Genomic DNA, 24,564 nt, shown 5'->3' with positions numbered 1-24,564 from the left:
CAGCATTGCATGTGGTAAAGCAACCACATTGCTTTATGCTGCAAAATTGGGTAAAAAGCCCTCGCTCTAGTGAGCTCTCAGCATCCCCCCCTCCTTTATCCTGGCTAGTGCCGGGAGAAACGACGGGTTTGAACGGTCTAACCTCCTACACTGTGTGTCGCCATTTTTTGAGCTAACACACAGTGTAGAAGGTTTACATACAGTAGTAAACACACACTGAAACACAAACATACATAGAAATCCCTTACCTGCTCCAGTCGCCTCCGGTCCATCCGCTCCGTCTGCTGCCGCTGCTCCATGTGCACAAGTCCGGAAGCCGCGACCGGAAGTAGTAATCTTACTGTCCGGCCGCGACTTCCGGTCCACAGGAAAATGGCGCCGGACGGCGCGCATTTCAAATTGAACTGTGTGGAAGCGGCGCATGCGCCGTTCCCACACAGCGGCGTACATGTTAGTGGATGGAACGGGCCCCGTTCGCAGTCCCTATGGGACTGGAGCTGCCGTATTCCATGTCTGTATGTGTCGTTAATCGACACATACAGAAATGGAAAAAAAAATGGCAGCCCCTATAGGGAAGAAAAAGTGTAAAAATAAGAAAAAGTAACACACAAACACACAAATTAATCCAAACGTTTTTAATAAAGCACTAACATCTTTAACATATTAAAAAAAAAATTGTGGTAACACTGTTCCTTTAAATGGTCACCTGTATAAAAGACTCCTGTCCACAGACTCAATTAATCAGTCTGACTCTAACCTCTACAACATGGGCAAGACCAAAGAGCTTTCTAAGGATGTCAGGGACAAGATCATAGACCTGCACAAGGCTGGAATGGACTACAAAACCATAAGTAAGATGCTGGGTGAGAAGGAGACAACTGTTGGTGCAATAGTAAGAAAATGGAAGACATACAAAATGACTGTCAATCGACATCGATCTGGGGCTCCATGCAAAATCTCACCTCGTGGGGTATCCTTGATCCTGAGGAAGGTGAGAGCTCAGCCGAAAACTACACGGGGGGAACTTGTTAATGATCTCAAGGCAGCTGGGACCACAGTCACCAAGAAAACCATTGGTAACACATTACGCCGTAATGGATTAAAATCCTGCAGTGCCCGCAAGGTCCCCCTGCTCAAGAAGGCACATGTACAGGCCCGTCTGAAGTTTGCAAATAAACATCTGGATGATTCTGAGAGTGATTGGGAGAAGGTGTTGTGGTCAGATGAGACTAAAATTAAGCTCTTTGACATTAACTCAACTCGCAGTGTTTGGAGGAAGAGAAATGCTGCCTATGACCCAAAGAACACCGTCCTCACTGTCAAGCATGGAGGTGGAAACATTATGTTTTGGGGGTGTTTCTCTGCTAAGGGCACAGGACTACTTCACCGCATCAATGGGAGAATGGATGGAGCCATGTACCGTCAAATCCTGAGTGACAACCTCCTTCCCTCCACCAGAACATTAAAAATGGCTCGTGGCTGGGTCTTCCAGCACGTCAATGACCTGAAACATACAGCCAAGGCAACAAAGGAGTGGCTCAAAAAGAAGCACATTAAGGTCATGGAGTGGCCTAGCCAGTCTCCAGACCTTAATCCCATCGAAAACTTATGGAGGGAGCTGAAGATCCGAGTTGCCAAGCGACAGCCTCGAAATCTTAATGATTTACAGATGATCTGCAAAGAGGAATGGGCCAAAATTCCATCTAACGTGTGCAAACCTCATCATCAACTACAAAAAACATCTGACTGCTGTGCTTGCCAACAAGGGTTTTGCCACCAAGTATTAAGTCTTGTTTGCCAAAGGGATCAAATACTTATTTCTCTGTGCACAATGCAAATAAATATATATAATTTTGACAATGTGATTTTCAGTTTTTTTTTAATATAATCTATCTCTCACTGGTAAAATTAACTTAGCCTAAAAATTCTAGACTGTTCATGTCTTTGACAGTGGGCAAACTTACAAAATCAGCAAGGGATCAAATACTTATTACCTTCACTGTGTATGTATATATGTGTGTATGTGTATATATATATATATATGTATATATTAACACATATATACATATATATATTAATACATATATATATATATATACATACACACATATATAGATATATATATATATATATACACACACATATATATCATATATATATATATATATATATATATACACACACATATATATCACACACACATATAGATCACACACATATATATATATATATATCACCTATATATATATATACACACACACACATATATATATCACATATATATCACATATATATATATATATATATATATATATATATATACACACACATATATATATCACACACACATATATATCACACACATATATATACACACATATACACACACATATATATATATATATATATATATATATATATATATATATATACATCAGTATTGTTCAAACGTTGTGGAAAAATGCTGCAAAATGAGAGTGCTTTCAAAAATAGAAGTGTTAATTGTTTCTTTTACTGATTAACCAAATGCAAAGTGAATGAACCGAAGAGAATTCTATATCAAATCAATATTTGGTGCAAACACCCTTTGCCTTCAAAACAGCATCAGTTCTTTTAGGTACACTTTCACACAGTTTTTGAAGGTACTCGGCAGGAAGGTTGTTTTAAACATCTTTGACCACTAAACACAGATCTTCTGTGGATGTAGATTTAAAAGAGAGAAGATGAAATACGGCGCCACATCGCGCAAATCAATCTGTATAAATAGGGTAGTAGAAGACAGTAGGGTAGTCTCTCACCTGGTCAGGTTGTACCAATCCAGGTACAAACCTGGTGTAGACCAGGACGACATATGTGTCCAGTTGCATACCTTTTCATTCTTCTGTGGATGTAGGCTTCCTCAAATCCTTAGAAAGATCCGCCTGGAAAAGAACGCTTAAAGTGTAGCTAAATGTTTGACAAACTTCTGACATGTCATAGTGACATGTCAGAAGTTTGGATTGGTGGGGGTCCGAGCACTGAGACCCCCACCAATCGCTAGAACGAAGCCGCTGAAGCGCTCGTGTGAGTGCTCAGCCGCCTCATGTCTGGTCGGCTTTTTCCGGAAAGCCGATGTATCGGAGTACGGGCTCATAGACTTTCAATTGAGTCCGAACATGATACATTTATTTCCGTAAAAAGCCCAACAGACACGAAGCGGCTGAGCGCTCACACGAGCGCTTCATTGGCTTCGTTCTAGCGATTGGTGGGGGTCTCAGTGCTCAGACCCCCACCAATCCAAACTTCTGACATGTCAGAAGTTTGTGAAACGTTTAGCTACACTTTAAAAGACCATTTTAATATTGAATCCATTTAATATAGACTAGCCAATATATTCCTGAAGATACCAGGCTAACCAGGTAGGTGAGGGCTAGATAAGGCTTTCAATAGTGAGTAATAATCCACATAAATTTCAACTATTGTAGCAATGCCACATAATACTAGCTAAAAATATGTAAACTATCCCTACCTGGACTAATAGCAAAGTGTGCATTCACACTGAATTGAGATCTGATACCTAGCAGAGTGTGCATTCACACCCAATAGCGACACAGCAACACCTAAGACACAGTGTGCATTCACACTGAATAGAGCACCAACACATAGAAGTAGTGTGCATTCGCACTGAATTGAACACCAGCACATAGAAGCAGTGTGCATTCACACTCGTAAATAACAGCGCATTCTCACTAAGAAAAGATTAAACACCTAACGCGTTTCTGCACCCTTGGTTTATATAGAAAGTTTCTTCAGAGGTGTATAGTGAAACTGGGCAGATTAGCACATCATTTTTCATGCACAGTTTTCAAGCCGCCGTGTCTGCTAGAACTTTACTCTAACAGCACGGCTCTGGTATCTGACCGCAGCGCGTGCGACGGGACGCCAGATATTTAAGAACTAAGCCCTGCCCACCAGAGGCTGGATGATTAATTCATACCCCCATTCAGCAAGCGCCACGTCATCGCACGTCCCGCCCTCTCAGGAGCTCATCCAGATCTATCCTCATTGAGCATATTCAACGACGCCTAGCGTCACGTTACCATGAAACAAAGGGTGCAGAAACGCGTTAGGTTTTTAATCTTTTCTTAGTGTGAATTCACACTCTTCTCTTAGGTGCTAAATCTCTGTCATGTGTGAATGCACACTATTGTTATAGTTGCTGTGCTGTTTACGAGTGAATTCACACTACTTATGTGTGCTGGTGCTCTATTCAGTGTGAATGCACACTGTCTTAGGTGTTGCTTTGTTGGTATTGGGTGTGAATGCACACTTTGCTAGGTATCCGATCTCAATTCAGTGTGAATGCACACTTTGCTATTAGTCCAGGTAGGGATAGTTTATATATTTTTAGCTAGTATTATGTGGCATTGCTACAGTAGTTGAACTTTATGTGGATTATTAATCACTATTGATACCCTTATCTAGCCCTCACCTACCTGGTTAGCCTGGTATCTTCAGGCATATATTGGCTAGTCTAGCCCAAATTTTAAAGGATTCAATATTAAAATTGTCTTTTAAGCGTTCTATTCCAGGCGGATCTTTCTATTTTCAGTAATTTGAATGCAAAATTCCTAACTTTAGATTTTCATAAATTCCTCAAATTCTTCTGTCTCCATGTAATCCAAGACAGACTCAAAAATGTTGAGATCAGGGCTCTGTGGGGCCATATCATCACTTCTAGGGCTCCTTGTTCTTCTTTATGATGAAGATAGCTCTTAATGAGATTGTCCATATGTTTGGGGTCGTTGTCCTGTGGCAGAATAAATTTGGAGCCAATCGGACCGGATAAGTATACCTGTTTTTCTCAGCATTGAGGATACCATTAATCCTGACCAAATCCCCAACTCCATTTGCTGAAATGCAGCCCTAAACTTGCTAGGAACCTCCACCATGCTTCACTGTTGCCTGCAGACACTCATTATTGTACCACTCTCCTGCCCTTCGGCGACAAAACTGCCTTCTGTTACAGCCAAATATTTCACATTTTGACTCATCAGTCCAGAGCACCTGCTGCCATTTTTCTGCACCCCAATTCCTATGTTTTCGTGCATAGTTGAGTTGCTTGGCCTTGTTTCCACGTCGAAGGTATGTCTTTTTGGCCGCAATTCTTTTATGAAGACCACTTCTGGCAAGAATTCTCCGAACCGTAGATAGGTGTACCTGGACCCACTGGTTTCTGCCAGTTCTGAGCGGATGGCTCTGCTAGACATCTACCGATTTCAAAGGGAAGTAAGCATGATGTGTCTTTGATCTGTTGCACTGTTTCCTTGGCCGACCACTGTGTGTACAGTCCTCAATATTACCCGTTTCTTTGTGCTTCTTCAAAAGATCTTGAATAGGACATCTTGAAACCCCAGTCTGCTTTGAAATCTTTGCCAGGGAGATACGGTGCTGTTGCAGTATAACTAACTCTTGTCTCGTTGCTGTGCTCAGTTTTGCCATGGTGAACCTGTGACATGAAACTCTTCCACAACCTCACCTTCGTAGCAGAGTTTGGCTGTTCATCACCCAATTTTAAGCCTCCTGTACAGCGGTTTCTGTTAGTTATTGAGGGAAAAAAAATTGCATTCATATTTTTATGTAAAAAGAAGCCACTAATGTACTCTACTTAAAAATTCGGCACTAAATGGTGCCGTTCAAACCCGGAGAATTGTTCCCGTAAGTAGTCGCTTTTCTAATATTGATGACGCGCCGACACGACCCCACGTGACTGAGGGCTTGCTTCCCTTGCTGTTCGTGTCGGCATGTTATCAATGGCATGACCGCAAGGGGCTGTCACATTGCCTATTGCTAGAGTACCTGAGCAGAGCATCAGCTAGATCTTTGCTTGGGACTCCAGCACTGCTCCCAATATTTGGTCAGTGACTTCAGGGGTTTCCTATAGCTGGAGTTCCTGAGCTGAAAATCAGCTGATGCTCTGCCCGGGGACTCCGGCACTGCTGTCAACGTCAATCGGGAGCAGTGCTGGAGTCTCGAGCAAAGCGCTAGCTGATGATCTGCTCGGAGACTCCAGCAATATGACAGCCCCTTGCGGTCATGCAATTGATAACACGCCGACACGAACAGCATCGAAAGCAAGCCGTCAGTCTCGTGTGGCCGTGTCGGCATGTCATCTATATTAGAAAAGCTACAGGGAACAATTCACCTGGTTTGAACGGCACCATTTAGTACTGAATTTTAAATTAAAGTAAATTAGGAAGCGACTTCTTTTTGCATAAACATATTAATGAAATTCAATTTTTGTTCCTCGGATAACCCCTTTAATGACTGTTTCACCCTACATATGAAAATGATGATCATTACTACCGGTTTGGTATAATTGTTTAATCATCCACCTGACTATAATCCTACAAAATCCATGACTTTGTGCCAGTGTACCTAGAAGAATTGATGCTGTTTTAAAGGCAAAGGGTAGTCACACCAAATATTGATTTAATTTACATTTCTCTTCTGTTTGTTCACTTTGTATTTTGTTAATTGATGAATAAAATCTATTAACACTTCTACCTTTGAAAGCATTCTTGCTTTGCAGAATTTTTCCACAACTCTCTAAAAGTTTTGCACAGTACTCTGTGTGTGTGTGTGTGTGTGTGTGTGTGTGTGTGTATAATATCATCAGTTAATTTATTTCAGTAATTCAATTCAAAAAGTGAAACTCATATATTATGTAAATTCATTACACACAGAGCGATCTATTTCCAGCATTTATTTATTTTAATGTTGATTATAGCTAACCGTTAATGAAAACCCAAAATGTAGTCTCAGAAAATTAGATATAATTATATAAGCCCAATTTTAAAAATTATTTTTAATACCGAAATGTTGGCCTACGAAAATTATGTACAGTATATGCACTCCATACTTGGTCAGGGCTCCTTTTGCATGAATTACTGCATCAATGCGGCGTGGCATGGGGGCGATCAGCCTGTGGCACTGCTGAGGTGTTATCAATGTGGCGTGGCATGGGGGCGATCAGCCTGTGGCACTGCTGAGGTATTATGGAAGCCCAGGTTGCTGTGATAGCGGCCTTCAGCTCGCCTGCATTGTTGGGTCTGGTATCGCTCATCTTCCTCTTGACAGTACCCCGTAGATTCTCTATGGGGCTTAGGTCAGGCGAGTTTGCTGGCCAATCAAGCACAGTGATACTGTGGTTATTAAACCAGGTATTGGTACTTTTGGCAGTGTGGGCAGGTGCCAAGTCCTGCTGGAAAATTAAATCCGCATCTCCATAAAGCTTGTCAGCAGAGGGAAGCATGAAGTGCTCTAAAATTTCTTGGTAGACGGCTGCGTTGACTCTGGACTTGATATAACACAGTGGACCAAAACCAGCAGATGACATGGCTCCCCAAACCATCACTGACTGTGGAAACTTCACACTGGACCGCAAGCAACTTGGATTGATGCCTCTCCACTCTTCCTCCAGACTCTGGGACCTTGATTTCCAAATGAAATGCAAGATTTACTTTAATCCGAAAACAGGACTTTGGACCACTGCGCAACAGGGTTGGTCCACTGTGTTATATCAAGTCCATAGCCATAATCATCAACATTAAAATAAAAAAATGCTGGAAATAGATTACTCTGTGTGTAATGCATCTATAGTATGTGAGTTTCACTTTTTGAAATGAATTACTGAAATAAATTAACTTTCTGATGATATTCTAATTCATAGAGAAGAACTAGTGTGTGTGTGTGTGTGTATATATATATATATATATATGTGTGTGTGTGTGTGTGTGTGTATATATATATGTCTGTGTGTGTGTGTGTGTGTGTATATATATATACATATACACAATGTTTGTGTGTATGTATATATACGTGTACGTATTTATGTATACGTGCGTGTTTTATATATATATATATATATATATATATATATATATATATATATATATATAATTTATTTATTTTCTATTTTGTTACCAACATGCTCACAGCTTTATTGTTTATTTTATATTATATATTTTATTATTTAACTTGTTTTCCAGACAACTACAGCAGAGCAGCTACTTGAGTTTTTTAAACAAGTAGGAGATGTCAGATTTGTCCGTATGGCTGGAGATGAAACACAGCCGACACGCTTTGCTTTTGTAGAATTCTCTGACCAGAATTCTGTGACGAGGGCCTTGACGTTCAATGGAGTTATGTTTGGTGACAGACCTCTGAAGTAGGTTTAAGTGCTTAATAGAGTTTTTCCTGTTTCAATATTTTGTTTGATGTCATGTCGCAAATGTACGAAAAGTGACGCAATTTTGTTTTATATTTTCCGTCAGAGTTTACGACATTTTTTACAAAAAGAATAGCACAGTCTTCAAGGCTATTCTCAACGCCAAAAAAACGGAAACCTGACTGACACCCATTATAAGCCATTGGGATCCATCAGGATTCGTTAAGATCAGTTTACAGATGGATCCAGCGTAGCTGTTATTTCCACTTTGTGAATTAGCCATTAAAGGGGTATTCCCATCTTAGATATTTATGTCATATCTACAGAATATGCCATAAATGTATTATAGATGTGGGTATCATCTCGGTGATCCGCACCTATATCGAGAATAGAGGTCAACCGACCCCCGCTTTGCCCGTTGCGGCGGCTGCTGGCTTCAGACTCCAGTTGGTGGCTTTCTCCGTTCTGTTCAATGGTAATCACAGAAACAGCCGAGCAAGTGCTGCTCAGCTGTTGATGCAATCCCATAGATTAAGATGGTGAGAGCTGTGCGCATGCGCAGCCCTTTCTCCTCTAGATCCCGCCCTGAATCAGCGAAACGGGGCTCTGGTGACTCCCGTCCTAGATTATAGATGCGGATCCTAGGGCTGAGATCTGCATCTATCGGACGTTTATGGCATAGCCTGTGGCTATGCCATAGATATATAAGTTGGGAATGCCCTTTTAGGCTAGTACGTGGAGATACTTTCTTCATCACATATTGCTGTTTTTAGCAGGCCCATTTAAGTCTCAGTGACCCATTCATAATATAACAATATGATACTTTTATCACCTATTTAAAAGGTCTGAATGAATTTGTCTTCCTATTGTCACACCGAGATCTAAAAAGTTATAATTTTCTTGTTCATTTCAATGGGAGACACAAACCGTGGGGTATATGCTATTGCCACTAGAACGCTTGACACTATGAAACAAAAAAATATGGCTCCTCCTACAGCATATACCCTGCCCACAGACCCTGATCTATTCAGTCATATCTTAGAGTCTTAGGAGGCCGACAGAATCTAGCAAAGATTGTTTTTTTATTTTTAGCTTTATGTTGTCTAGAATATTATATCTGTCTCTAGTAGCCTTGAAGGCCTGGTAAGGAGGCCAGTAGTCTGATATTCAGAGAATACTGTTTAAGAACAAACCTTAGCTAGCAAGATTATATAAAATACATTTCAGAGGCAAAGTATACATTTGTGTAGCTTAAGCATATAATAATGGAAATTGCTTATTAACAAAAGCTATAATAATTCTTTATCACAAAATAGACTATCGTATGTGTTTTACATAAGGAAAGAGTTGGTAGAGCCTAACTGCTTTCTTGTCTTCTATATACTGCACACAAAAAAGAGGAGATCCTGCTCTCCTATCTCTATCTATCACATATATAGCAGTTGCAGCAGCATGGAGAAGATTATACAGCAGTAATGAGCTGTGTAGCCATGAATCCACCTTTTTCTGGATCCCTCAGTGAGCTGATGGACCATCTCCTCCTGAGGAGACCGAAAAAGCAGTAATTTCAAAGAGCGTGAACAATAGGGAGGGAGGGGGGAGCCTGAGAAGTGGAGAGAGAGACATTTTTGCCTAATAATATATATTACAAAGCTTCTTCTATTCACTTGTACTATTGATTTATACAATGTAGTGACCCTTTAACATGTTTAGTATGTATGTATATATATAAATATATAAGAATCATCTTTACCCCTACCACAGAATAAATCACTCCAACAATGCAATTGTTAAGCCTCCTGAGCTGACCCCACAAGCTGCTGCAAAGGAGCTAGAAGAAGTGATGAAGCGTGTACGAGAGGCCCAGTCACTGATCTCAGAGGCTATAGAACCAGGTATTTCACTTGCCACGGACTCATATTGCTGATGTATCTAGATAGGCGTCATGTATTTTCCAATTAATTATACCCACTGTTTTATGTTGTGTATAGTGTTTATAGCTAGTTCATGGTAAAGCACACTTACAGTTAAACCTGAAAAATTCAAATTTGACTGCTTTTAATAGGGTTGTCTTTTTTAGAAGGGGATTTTAAATTAAAGAGGACTTGCCACCTCTCCTGACATGTCTGTTTTAGTAAATACTTGTATTCCCCTTAAAATAACTATTCTGGAGCAGATTTTCTTAGAACTCTACGTTGTGCCATTGTCCTTAAAGAGGCTCTGTCACCAGATGATCAAATCCCTATATCCTATTGCATGTGATCGGCGCTGCGATGAAGATAACAGTAACGTTTTGTTTTTTGTTCTTTTAAAAACGATCATTTTTGGCCAAGTTATGAGCAATTTTATATTTCTGCAAATGTGCCTTTCTAATGGACAACTGGGCGTGTTTTCTCTTATTTCCAACTGGGCGTGTATTGTGTTTGTAACATCTGGGTGTTTGTACTTGTTTTACTAGCTGGGAGTTGTGAATAGAAGTGTATGATGCTGACGAATCGGCATCATTCACCTCTCATCGTTACCACCCAGCTTCTGGCAGTGCACAGACACACAGCGTGATCTCGCGAGATCACGCTGTGACGTCACTTCCTCCCACAGGAACTTCATTGCGTCGGACGAGCGAGGACACGCTGTGTGTCTGTGCACTGCCGGAAGCTGGGTGGTAACAATGAGAAGTGAATGATGCTGATTCGTCAGCATCATACACTTCTATTCACAACACCCAGCTAGTAAAACAAGTAAAAACACCCAGATGTTACAAACACAATACACGCCCAGTTGTATCGTTTTTCCCCCAAAAAAACAAACTTTACTGTTATCTACATTGCAGCGCCGATCAGATGCAATAGGAGATAGGGATTTGATCATCTGGTGACAGAGCCTCTTTAAATTCCTACTTTTAAAATGTATAAATAAATTTGACGGCTATGTGCTACCGTTCCCCTACACAGTCTGACGCTGTCAGCACTGATTGGACAGTATCAGTGTGTATACGTATGCACCATTTTTTCAAGGGTAATAGTAACACCCAGTTGTCAATTTATTCATACATTTCCAGGAGGAATAAAAGAGGATTGGCATTTATTGAAAAATAGACAAGTCAGGAGAGCTCATAGGTCCTCTATAATGGAGGAGTGTCGTCCCAATCATGTCCCCCTGTGTATAAGCCAGATCAGAGATTCAAAGGGCGTCCCTCACTCTGGAGGACCCGACACATCCATGTAGTACACACACAGTACATTTCTTTCAATGGGAACAGTGTAATTCTTCAATTTCTTCTGTGGTGGCGCTGTAGGGAAAGTAAACAGTTGCTGCCTGGTTCTGTACATATTACAGCTAATTGTTTGGAGTCCTATGATGATATGTCACAATCACCAACTCCTCTCCAAGTTATCCTTACAGGGGCTCAGAAGACTGGGGTGTTGGCTGCTTAATACTACACTGTTTTCTTTTACCCACCTAACGAGGGAGTTCATTCTCTTGAGGGGTTCTTCATACAGCCAAAAGCTCTGTTTCTTGGGTCCCTGTTAATATATATGGAAGGAGATTATGAAAACTCCAGTCAAATCTGAATTTTCAAGTGGGAGGTTATGTGCTTTCAAATTTGTAGGGAGAATGGTTCTTGTCCTAGCCGGAGTTAGAGCTGAAAAATCTAAATATCAAGGAAGAATAAAAGATTGTTGCACTGGTTGTCTGAGTTCTGCTTCTGTTCCCTGTCTTGGTGGTATCTTAGTCTACTTAGTCAGTCACCCCCTTCTTCTCCTTTTATTTATTCACGCATAATTTGTCATTCGGTAAGAAATAATATTTAGAATTAAGATAAGTCAGAATATGGCTATACAACCAATGCTTAATATATTAGATAAACTGTTCTTGTTGCAAACACATCAGTGATTTGCATGCCCTCTGGAACAATCTACTGCAGCAATGTCAAGTACAAACATTACTTTTTTTTTTTTCTCTTGCTTTTTTTTCTCCTTGTTTCCTCTGCAGAAACATGATTGGCTTTAATAACTGTCAATCAACCAGACATTACAGTTTGCTGATGACAAGGACTTGTTCCTATTGGCACTGATACTTGCAGGGGTGGATGGGATACTGATGACCTTCTAGGGCTGGTATTTGTAGCTTACGGTTTATTGCATTATAAGTATACAGGACTGGGAACAGACTACAATTCTCAGCACGCCTCGTAATGGCTGGATTGCTAGCATGACTGCAATGTGAGTTCCTTTTTTGTTTTTTTACTTTTAATTTAGGTTTTTAATTGTGTTACGTTCGTGGATGCCCCAGGAATGGTACACTATGTGCCCCTTGCTAATGGGTGGCATAATAGCATGATGATATAGCTGCATGTGAATGATATACATAAGCTTGTCAGTTGCGGATCTACACTGCAAGGTCCAGATGTGTCCTTTATTTAGAAGTTGTCCTCTGTATCCTTTGTTATGAAAGTGTCCCTGAAAATTTTGAATGTATGTGACAGCCACCTTTTAGTAAGGGGTTTTTTTTTTCTTTTTTTGACAAGCCTGTATTTTCAGTGAATAATTTAAAGGCATACATGTTTCTACGATAATGTAAGCACTTTGTTTTATTTGGAGCTGTAGTCTTTATGCTTGGACAGAACCTGCACCGATGGTGATGTATTGCATCCATTGTGCAGAAATTACCCAGAGCAGTGTATCTATTTAGGACAGTGCTTGATTTTCCCTCTCTAGTTTCCTTGATATTTGTGGCTGTTATTTAAAGGAAAGCCCCAACTGTGCAGTCATACGAACTTGAAGTTGATGCTCCAGCACCCAGTAAATTGCCATTAGGTCTGCCTTGGGCCCCATGCACACGAACATAAAAATGCCCGTAATTACGGCACGTTTTTACGGGCCCATGGACTTCTATTGGCCACGGATACCTCCCCGTATGCTTACAGGAAGGTGCCCGTGCCATTGAAAAATATAGAACATGTCCTATTTCAGGCCGTAATTACGGCACGGGCAGGCCCATAGAAGTCTATGGGGCTCCCGTAATTACGGGTGACTACGTGTGTGCACCCGTAATTACGGGAGCGTTGCTAGGCGACGTCCGTAAATAGTCACTGTCCAGGGTGCTGAAAGAGTTAAACGATCAGCAGCAACTGTTTCAGCACCCTGGACAGAAACTACCGATCACAATATAGATCAACCTGTAAAAAAAAAAAAAAACTTTCATACTTAAACAGAACTCCCTGCTTCTTCCTCCAGTCCGGCCTCCTGGGATGACTTTTCAGCCCATGTGACCGCTGCAGCCAATCACAGGCTGCAGCGGTCACATGGACTGCCTTGTCATCCAGGGAGGTCGGGCTGGATGTCAAGAGAGGGACGCGTCACCAAGGCAACGGCCGGGTAAGTATGAATTTCTTTTACTTTTAATACGGAAAGGGCTGTCCCTTCTCTCTATCCTGCACTGATAGAGAGAAGGGGCTGCCGATTAGTGCAGTGTAATTTTGCAGAGAATACGTGCCCGTAAATACGGGTCGAATACGGGTGACCAAGGACCCGTATTTACGGGAGGACAAAAATATGTTCGTGTGCATGAGGCCTTATACTATGAATATCTTATATAATGTCTTAAAAGGACTGTCTGTTTAGAAAATTACCCTATTAGGGAATTCTGAAGTAAATTGAGGGCCATCCTCCAATCAGGAGCTTCATCTATTAGCAATTGCAAAGCCTGGATACAAAGAGAGTGTCTCGCTCTGGAAGGCCTGGCACGTCCATGGATTTTACGGCAGTCCATTGATTCCAGCATGTGTAATGCTCCATTTCTTCTGCAATGGTACTGCAGAGGAATTGTTAGCTGCCACCTTACCCCACAGATTACAGCTGAACGCTGGGACACCCTGTGATTAGCTTATCGCCAAAGGAGCCATCTAACATATTCTAAAGCAGAACCCCTTTAGTTAGTTAGTCGATGCAGTAAGCCTAATGGCCCTTCTAACTGCAGCTTGGAGGGCTTCACGCTGCACCCCTTCAAAAAAGGTTGTTTGGGGTCCGATCTTATTGATGGAATACTGTTATTTTTCAGAGATTTTGCACAGTTTTGGCTATTTGCCTACACTCCTAAAAGTACGCTATAGCGTTAGCCCGTAGTTTTTTTGTAACTTGCATGCTAATAAGCAATTTGAGTATCTCTGCAGGCAGTTTTTACCAATTTGTTGATGTCAGGGTTTGTCTTTTATGAATTGAGGTCCTTTATTTTATTTTTAACAGAAACTGGCAAACCAATTGAGAAGATCCAGAATATCCCCCAAACTATTTCCCGTTCTCGTTCTAAGTCCGGATCCCGATGGAAAAGGTCACACTCAAAGCAGAGGTAAAAGGACATCTTGCTTTGGTAAATTTAGTGAGGCACTTAAGCATATATAACTGCTTTACACATTTCTGTAGGCAAGGGCCACGTCCTGCTGGATTTCTGTGGGTTGAGAGATTCATAAAAATGTTACCCATAACGAATAGCTCTCTTTAATAATTTCACTACAAAATACGTGTAAGGCTGTGTTCACACAGAGTTTTTTGAAGGAGGAAAATTCTGCCTCAAATTTGGGATTTTGAGGCAGATTTTGACCTTCCTGCACGGAGTTTCCAGCGATTTTTGCGGCATTTTTTGCTCGCGCCCATTGAGTTATACGGGCAAAAAACTGAGCAAAATACGCTTTCTCTGCCTCCCATTGATGTCCCAATGGGAGGTCAGAGGCGTAACCGCGAAAAGATAGGGCATGTCCCTTCTTTCTCCCGCGAGGCGGTTTTACCGCTCGCTGGAGAAAACCGCCTCTGCCTCCCATTGAAATCAACGGGAGACATTTTCGGCCGGTTTTTGACGAGTTTTGTGGAGCGGTTTCCGTGCCAAAAAACTTGTCAAAATACTCTGTGTGAACCATATTTATATATGCCAGGACTTTAACCCGTTAGTGACCGGCCCATCGTGTTTCTACGTCGGTCACTAACCGGCCTTATTCCGATGCCATAGACTTTTTACGTCGCGGCATCGGAATAAGTAAACAGAGCAGGGAGCTGTCAAATCTCCCTGCTCTCAGCTGCTAGAGGCAGCTGAGGGCTGGGAGCGTCCCTGCTCTGCCGGGTGAGATCGATATTTGTATCGATCTCGCCCGTTTAACCCCTCCGATGCGGTGCACAATAGCGTGCACCGCATCTGAGTGGTTTTGGAGAGAGGGAGGGAGCTCCCTCTCTCTCCCACTGACACCCGGCGATACGATCGCCGAGTGTCTGTGTCTGTAATGGCGGCCGGGGGTCTAATAAAGGCCCCCAGGCTTCCTGGAGTGAATGCCTGCTAGATCATGCCGCAGGCATGACCTAGCAGATGCCTGTCCGTGTTAAACGGACAGGCAGTAATACACTGCAATACAAAAGTATTGCAGTGTATTATAAATGCGATCGCAGAATCGCATATTAAAGTCCCCTAGTGGGACTAGTAAAAAAGTGAAAAAAAAAGTTTAATAAAGTTAATTTAAAAAAAAATTTGAAAAACCCAGCTTTTCCCCTTACAAAATGCTTTACTATTAAAAAAAACAAAATAAAGTTAAAAAGTTACACATATTTGGTATCGCCGCGTCCGTAACGACCCCGACTATAAATCTATTACATTATTTAACCCGCACGGTGAACGCCGTAAAAAATGTAATAAAAACCGATGGAAAAATTGCTGTTTTCTGTGAATACTGACTTTAAAAAAATTTGATAAAAAGTGATCAAAAAGTCGCATCTACTCCAAAATGGTACCAATAAAAACTACAAGGTTTCCCGCAAAAAAAAAAGCCCTCATACAACCGCATCGGCGGAAAAATAAAAACGTTACGGCTCTTCAAATATGGGGACGCAAAAACAAATAATTTAAAAAAAAAAGCGTTTACTGTCTAAAAGTAGTAAAACATACAAAAACTATACAAATTTGGTATCGTTGCAATCGTAACAACCCGCTGAATAAAGTTATTGTGTTATTTATATCACACGGTAAACGGCGTAGATTTAAGAAGAGAAAAAGAGTGGCGAAATTTCAGTTTTTTTTCTATTTCCTCCCAAATAAAAGTTAATCAATAAATATGTCCCCCAAAATGGTGCTATTAAAAAATACAACTTGTCCCGCAAAAAACAAGACCTTATACATCTATGTCCACGCAAAAATAAAAAGGTTATAGCTCTTTGAATGCGACGATGGAAAAACTTAAAAAATGGCTTGGTCATTAAGGTTTAAAATAGGCTGGTCATTAAGGGGTTAAACACCCTAGTCTAGTGCTTAGATCTTGGTATCATATTAAATATTATCTTTTGAATGATACCAGGATCAAAGCTCTAGGTGCAATATTCAGGGCACCGTACTCGTTTAAATTTGGGGAGCAAAAAAAGTTTTACTTTCTGGTTTGTGTAAAGGAAGGGGGTAGCTGCAAGTGAGAGCAAGAAGAAAGTTCTGTTGGTTACTGACACACTGGCCACATTGGCAATTTGTTGCAGATTTTCACTTTCCCATTGATCTCGATGGGTAAAATCTGCAGCAAACGTCAATGTGTTGGTGCAGATTAAAAATCCACACAGCAGGTCAATTTATAAACTTGATTTTTTTTTTCGCAGCATATGGATGAGTTTGTTAAAATCGTATCCACTTTGCTGCTACTGTAATCCACAGCAAAGCCGCTACGTATGAACATAGATTTAGGGTTTTGTTTTTTTTACACTAAAAAGTTGAGAATATGAGCAGTTGCAGGTGCCTTTATCAGCATTTTCATCAAGGTGGTTTTTGATCTTTTCAGTTTTAATAAGTTTGTGAAGATACTTGTCTTCTTCACACTTGCTTTGTCCCACAGATGACCAGTTAAAATTGAGGTTTTAATTTTGATAAATTAATAATTAGAAATGTAAACAACTGTTTTAATATTTTTTAGAAGCAAGTCAAGAAACCGTTCCCGGTCTAAGCATAAAGAAAGCAGGAGATCCAAAAGTCCTCACAAGAAACGTTCTGGATCGAGAGAGAGACGAAAGTCAAAAAGCCGATCACGTTCAAGGTATGGTCAAATATTGCTAAGAATTTAGTAACTCTGAGATGTCAATCACCGTTATTATTATTGTACCAACAGTACAAAGAGAACAAACTAATAAAGCATCGCTAGGATTACCCTATAGTGGTAGACTTTATAAATGTTCGGTCTCACAGTAGACCTATATGTTCCTGATAGAAAGAAAAAAAATGTCTGGTATCCTCATGATCGTTACGAAGTGATAAAAATATACTTTTGAGATTATGTATTAGGCTGGGTTTATACCTGCGTCAGTGTTTCAATCAGAGGAGCAGAACAAAAACATACCCAAAGCGCCAGTTCCATTGTAAGACGGACACTACTGATGGTCGATGGAACCTATTCACTTTAATGAGTTCTCTCGGGTTTTCATCGGGGTGTCCGTGGTTTTACCAGAAACAATTGCGCAGCATGCTGCATGGTTTCCCGTGCTTCAGCTAGATCTGCGGCCCTTAACAGAGTTTCCAACGCAGATGTGAATGAAGCCTAAGTGCAATTTTTCAAAAACATTTAATTTAATAATATTTTTCCTCTTAATTCCATCAAATGATGACGATAAAATGTATATGTTCTATTTCCATTCTGGAAAAATAACTATTTGTCCCCACAACAAAAAGGATTTACAACAAATTACTTTACAGCAAAGTATAGAAGTTATTGACAATCATGAGCGCACAGAACGGTAAAATATGCTTCTACAGTGAAAAGGTTAAAAGGGTTGTCATCTCAACAACACCTTTTTTTTTTAAATGAAGCTGTCCCAGCCTGGGGAGGTTGTGGCCTGCCTTATCTTTTTACATACAGTATTATGTGGTGGCTAATGAACTTAATGGTCCTCCATATTAAACACGGGCGTATTGAGTGAACCGGATCGGGAGCCACTCATGAAGGGGGTCCCAATAAGACAACCTCTATAAATGAATATTACACCTAGAGGCCTCATGCACACATCCGCCGGCCGTTGTACGGCCGCTAATGACCGATCCGTGAAACATGGATCGCACACGGATGGCTTCCGTGTGCAGTCCGTTGTTTCACGGACCAAATCAATGTAAAGGCCGAGACTGTTCCATCAAAAACGGACAGGAGTAGGACCTGTCCTATTTTTGACAAAACAGCCGCACAGTTCCATTAAAACAATGGAAGTGTGCATGTCCCCATTGAAATGAATGTGTTAGGGCGCTGTTGGTTAAAAAACGGATAGCACCCTGAATAAAAAAACTGAAGTGGGCATGAGGCCTTCACAGAAGAGACTTGGCTACTGTACAGAAGTCAAGAATTCCTGATTGTATCAGGTTTTCAAACAGGGTCATTTGCTCCCAAATAAATCCTGCTTGTTGCCTGGTTTAGTCTGACAACATGGTCTCCCCACAATACTGTTTGACATGCTGTTCTTCAAGACTAGTCTTTTCCTATGCTCTAAGAATTAAGCACCAACCGCCAATTGATTGTATACACCTTAAAGGGTGTGTGGCGATAGAAAATAGTTTTTTGGTTTTTTTTGTTTAACTGTTAGTATATAAATGATTACACATTGTTCTAATTTTTTTAATTTTTTCACAATTCAGGAAATATTATAAATTAGATTCTTAGTTTCTAGATTCTAATTTATAACCTTTCCATGTGCTGGTCACTAGAGGGAGCAATTCCCAAAATTGCAGCATTGGCATGTGGTAAAGCTTTATGCTGCAAAATTGGAGAAGACACACTCGCTCTAGTGTACTCAAACAATCCCCCCTCCTTTATCCTGGCTAGTGCCAGGAGAAAGGAGAGGATTGAATGTTCAAACCTCCTACACTGTGTGCCGCCATTTTTGAGCGAATGCACAGTGTAGGAGGATTAGATACAGTGGTAATCACGCAATATAACACGTACGTACGTACGTACGCACGCAAACATAACTTTCCTGCTGCCGCTGCCTCCGCTCCCAGTCCTTGCTTCTGAACATATGGATGGAAACCGCGACCGGAAGTAGTCATCTTACTGTCCGGCCGCGGTTTCCGGTCCACATGAAATTTAAATTTCGCTCTGCTGAAAACCTTCTTTTTGGACTGTGTGGGAGCGGCGTTCCCACACAGACGGCGTACACTATAGTGAATGGAACGGCTCATGTTCGCATTCTCTATGGGGATGTATGTGCCGTATTCCATCTCTGTATGTGTCGTTAATCGACACATACAGAGATGAAAAAAAAAAAATGGCCGCCCTCATAGAGAAGTAAAAGAGAGAAAAAAGTGCAACACAAAAACTTCCGTGACCCCTTCCCTTTAACCCCTTAAAGAGGCTCTGTCACCAGATTTTGCAACCCCTATCTCCTATTGCAACAGATCGGCGCTGCAATGTAGATAAGAGTAACGTTTTTTTTTTTTAAAAACGAGCATTTTTGGCCAAGTTATGAGCATTTTTATATTTATGCAAATGAGGCTTTCTTAAGTACAACTGGGCGTATTTAAAGTTATGTACAAGTGGGCGTGTATGTACATCTGGGCGTTTTTACTTCTTTTACTAGCTGGGCGTTGTGAATAGACGTGTTTGATGCTGACGAATCAGCATCATCCACTTCTCTTCGTTAACACCCAGCTTCTGGCAGTGCACAGACACACAGCGTGTTCTCAAGAGATCACGCTGTGACGTCACTTCCTGCCCCAGGTCCTGCATCGTGTCGGACGAGCGAGGACACATCGGCACCAGGCGACAGAGGCTACAGTTGATTCTGCAGCAGCATCGGCGTTTGCAGGTAAGTCGATGTAGCCTCTGTCGCCTGGTGCCGATGTGTCCTCGCTTGTCCGACACGATGCAGGACCTGGGGCAGGAAGTGACGTCACAGCGTGATCTCTCTAGAACATGCTGTGTGTCTGTGCACTGCCAGAAGCTGGGTGTTAACGAAGAGAAGTGGATGATGCTGATTCGTCAGCATCATACACTTCTATTCACAACGCCCAGCTAGTAAAAGAAGTAAAAACTCCCAGATGTACATACACAATGCACGCCCACTTGTACATAACTTTAAACACGCCCAGTTGTACTTAAGAAAGCCTCATTTGAATAAATATAAAAATGGTCATAACTTGGCCAAAAATGCTCGTTTTTGGAAAAAACTAAACGTTACTCTTATCTACATTGCAGCGCCGATCTGCTGCAATAGGAGATAGGGGTTGCAAAATCTGGTGACAGAGCCTCTTTAAAGGGAATGTGTTGCCAGAAAAACATGTTTTTTTTTTAAAAATTAAACATTTAGTGTGTGGGTGATTAAACATTGTTAAAAAATTTTTTATTTTTTTGCACGAGTCCATGTAATATTATAAATTATTTCTAATTTATAATACTACCCATTTTTGGTCACTAGATGGAGCTGTTCCCAAAATTGCAGCATTGCAACATTGGGTTAAAAGCCCTCGCTCTAGTGAGCTCTCCGCATCCCCCCCTCCTTTATCCTGGCTAGTGCCGGGATAAACGAGGGGTTTGAAAGGTTTAACCTCCTACACTGTGTGTCGCCATTTTTTGAGGTAACCCACAGTGTAGTAGGTTTACATACAGTAGTAAACACACACAAACACTAACATACATTGAAATCTCTTACCTGCTCCTGCCGCCGCGGCTCCCTCCGGCCCGTCCGCTCCCTTTGCTGCCGCTGTTCCATGTGCACAAGTCCGGAAGCCGCGACCGGAAGTAGTAATATTACTGTCCGGCCGCGACTTCCGGTCCACAGGAAAATGGCGCCGGACGGCGCCAATTTCGAATAGGACTGTGTGGGAGCGGCGCATGCGCAGTTCCCACACAGACGCCGTACACGGCAGTCAATGGGACGGGAGCCGTTCGCAGTCCCTATGGGACTGTGGCTGCCGTGTTCCATGTCTGTGTGTGTCGTTAATCGACACACACAGAAATGGAACAAAAAATGGCAGCCCCCATAGGGAAGAAAAAGTGTAAAAATAAGAAACTGTAAAACACAAACACACAAATGAAAATAAACGTTTTTATTAAAGCACTAACATCTTTAACATATAAAAAAATTATTTGTGATGACACTGTTCCTTTAAGGCTCAAAGCCCATTTTTCAAATCTGACATATTTCCCTTTATGTGGTAATAACGTCGGAATGCTTAAACCTATCCAAGCGATTCTGAGATTATTTTCTCGTGACACATTGGGCTTCATGTTCGTGGTAAAATTTGGTCGATATATTCAGTGTTTATTGGTGAAAAATTGCAAAATTTAGAGAATTTGGTGAAAATAGAATTTTTCAGAATTTAAATGCATCTGCTTGTAAAACAGACGGTTATACCACCCAAAATAGTTACTAGTTCACATTTCCCATATGTCTACTTTAGATTGGCATCGTTTTTTGAACATTCTTTTCTTTTTCTTGGACATTACAAGGCTTAGAACATAAACAGCAATTTCTCATATTTTTAAGAAAATTTCAAAAGCCCTTTTTTTAAGGTACTACTTCAGTTCTGAAGAGGCTTTGAGGGGCCTATGTATTAGAAGCCCTGATAAAACACCCCATTTTAAAAACTAGACCCCTCAAAGTATTCAAAACAGCATTTAGAAAGTTTTTTAACCCTTCAGGCATTTCACAAGAATTAAAGCAAAGTGGAGGTGAAATTTGCAAATTTCATTTTTCTTGCTGAATTTCAATTTTATAAAAAAAAAATTCTGTAACACAGAAGGTTTTACCAGAGAAATACTACTAAATATGCATTGTCCAGATTCTGCAGTTTTTAGAAATGTCCCACATGTGGCTCTAGTGCACTCGTGGACTAAAACACAAGCCCTACAAGCAAAGAAGCACCTAGTGCATTCTGAGGCCTCTTTTTTTTATTAGAATATATTTTAGGCAGCATGCCAGGTTTGAAGAGGTTTTGAGGTGCCAAAACAGTAGGAATCCCCCAATAGTGACACCATTTTGGAAACTACACCCCTCAAGGAATTCATTTATGGTTGTTGTTACCATTTTGACCGCACAGTTTTTTCACAGCACCTATTTGAATTGGGCTGTGAAATTAAAAAAATGTCATTTTTTCCAATAAGATGTCATTTGTGATCAAAATTTCTTATTTTCACAGGGAACAAAATACCCCATTTTGTTGCTCAATTTGTCCTTAGTGCGGCAATACCCCATTTGTAGTGATAAACTGCCGTTTGGGCCCATGGGAGGGCTCAGAATGAAAGGAGCGCTATGTGTTTGTTGGAGTCCAGATTTTGCTGGATTGGTTTTCGGGTGCCATGTCGCATTTGCAGAGCCCCAGAGGTATCAAAGCAATGGAAACCCACCAGAAGTGACCCCATTTTGGAAACTACACCCCTCAAGGAATTCATTTATGGGTAATGCGACCATTTAGACACCATCGTTTCTTCACAGAACTTATTTGAATTGGGCTGTGAATTAAAAAAAAATATATTTTTTCCAATAATATGTCGTTTTAGCTCAAAAATTCTTATTTTCACAAGAAATAAAATACTACATTTTGTTGCCCAATTTGGCCTGAGTGCGGCAATACCCCATTTGTGGTGATAAACTGCCGTTTGGGCCCATGGGAGGGCTCAGAACGAAAGGACCACCATTAGGCCTACTGGGGATTTTCTGGTGCGAAGTCATGTATGCAGAAGCCCCAGTACGGTTGAAACCCGCAAGAAGTGACCCCGTTTTAAAAACTACACCCTTAAGGCATTCATCTAGAGGTGTAGTGAGAATTTTGACCGGAGACCTACAACCCATAAACTGTAATGTGGGTTCTCCCGGGTATGGCAATACCCTACATGTGGCTGTTATCAGCTGCCTGGGCACACAGCAGGGCTCAGAGGGGAAAGACGAGGGGGGATAAGCTGTGCGGAGTACATCAGGGTAAGTAAAATTGGGGTAAATTATAAATCAAGGGATGTATGATAAATTTTAAAACACTCTTTCATACAGAGCTCTGGTTTTTCAGGACACGCGTTACATTGATATATTGTGTCCTCCCTTATCCCCCTCTTATAGCAGACTTTGCACCTCTTTTGACTTTTTCCCTTCTTGCCAGTTTGGGGAACTTCTCCTGGAAAGTTTTGCCCTTGTACGATGCGTGTGGCCCCGCTTCCAGAAGTACTGGGTGCCCCCCCCCCCTTCCTGGTCCCTAAAGATTAGGTTCTTGATAACCAACTCTTGAAATTCCAGGAAAGTTCCCCTCTGGCCTGTACATCGACGTAGCACGTACACATTGTACAATGCCATCTGTATGATGTGCCCGGCCAGCTTCTTATACCACACTGCATGGCGCTGTAGGGCTTCAGGACTTGATCTGACAAGTCCACCCCTCCCATGTACCTATTGTAGCCTAGGATGCAGTCTGGTTTGGGGGTCTCTGTACTGGTACCTCGTAGAGGTACATGGGTACTGGTGTGACATCTCTCTTGTCCTTGTACTTGACACACAATATGTTGCTTCTAGAATGTGCCCTGCGCTCACCCCTTCTTGTTTGCCCTGCAGAGTCTTAGGGAGGCCTCTCAGATTTCTTCTAGCAGTGCCGCATGCCACAGGACTGGAAGCGAGGCATTTGAAGAGTGGGACGCTGGTATAAAAATTATCCAGGTAGAGGTGGTAACCCTGGTCCAGCAGTGGGTGCACCAAATCCCACACAATTTTTGCATTAACTCCCAGTAAGGGGGGGGGGGGGCATTATGGGGGTTGAATACTGGTGTCCTTCCCTTCATATGTCCTAAATCTGTAGGTATACCCTGATGCACTCTCGCACAGCTTATACATCTTCACGCCATACCTCGCCTTCTTACCCGGCAGGTACTCGCGGAATTGAACCCTACCTTTAAAATCTACCAAGGACTCATCAATAGAATGACACTTCTCGGGGGTGAATGCTTGGGAAAACCGGGACCTGAAACGGTCTACTAGGGGTCTCCGTTTATACAAACGGTCAAAACTGGGGTCATCTCGGGGTGGGCACTGCTCATTATCAGTATAATGTAAGAAGCAAAGTATTGCCTAATTTATTTATTTTTTTAGGTTCCAGTTCAGTTCTGAAGTTGCTTTGAGGGACCCATATATTAGAAACCCCTATCAAACACCCCATTTTAGAAACTAGACCCCTCAAAGTATTCACAACAGCATTTAGAAAGTGTATGAACCCTTTAGGTGTTTCACAGGAATTTAGAGCAAAGTAGAGGCGAAATTTAAATATTTTTTTTGTCAGAAAATCCTCTTTTATACCATTTTTTTTGATCAGTTTTTATTCTATTTTTAGGTGGCGTGGTGACTAAAAAACAGCAATTCTACTATTGTTTTTTTATTCTATTTTTT

The 24,564-nt window shown here is 41.3% G+C and overlaps 1 protein-coding gene across 5 annotated transcripts in view; it reads left to right on the top strand.

The window, feature by feature from the left end:
• The window catches only part of SREK1 (splicing regulatory glutamic acid and lysine rich protein 1), an 82,970-nt gene that overhangs the window by 34,809 nt on the left and 23,597 nt on the right, over positions 1–24,564 (top strand). For all 5 annotated transcript variants that reach the window (XR_012850758.1, XM_075838979.1, XM_075838970.1 and 2 more), the window contains exons 6-9: positions 8,031–8,209; positions 9,974–10,104; positions 14,455–14,557; positions 17,139–17,258. Coding sequence is in view for 4 of the 5 variants with exons in the window: in XM_075838979.1 (XP_075695094.1) it covers positions 8,031–8,209; positions 9,974–10,104; positions 14,455–14,557; positions 17,139–17,258 (533 nt within the window). In the remaining variant the exon portion in view is untranslated. The remainder of the gene's footprint in view (positions 1–8,030; positions 8,210–9,973; positions 10,105–14,454; positions 14,558–17,138; positions 17,259–24,564) is intronic.

This window comes from Rhinoderma darwinii, chromosome 1, assembly GCF_050947455.1.
Source record: "Rhinoderma darwinii isolate aRhiDar2 chromosome 1, aRhiDar2.hap1, whole genome shotgun sequence".
Lineage (NCBI taxonomy): Eukaryota > Metazoa > Chordata > Amphibia > Anura > Rhinodermatidae > Rhinoderma > Rhinoderma darwinii.
This window is presented reverse-complemented; position numbering and strand designations above follow the sequence as displayed.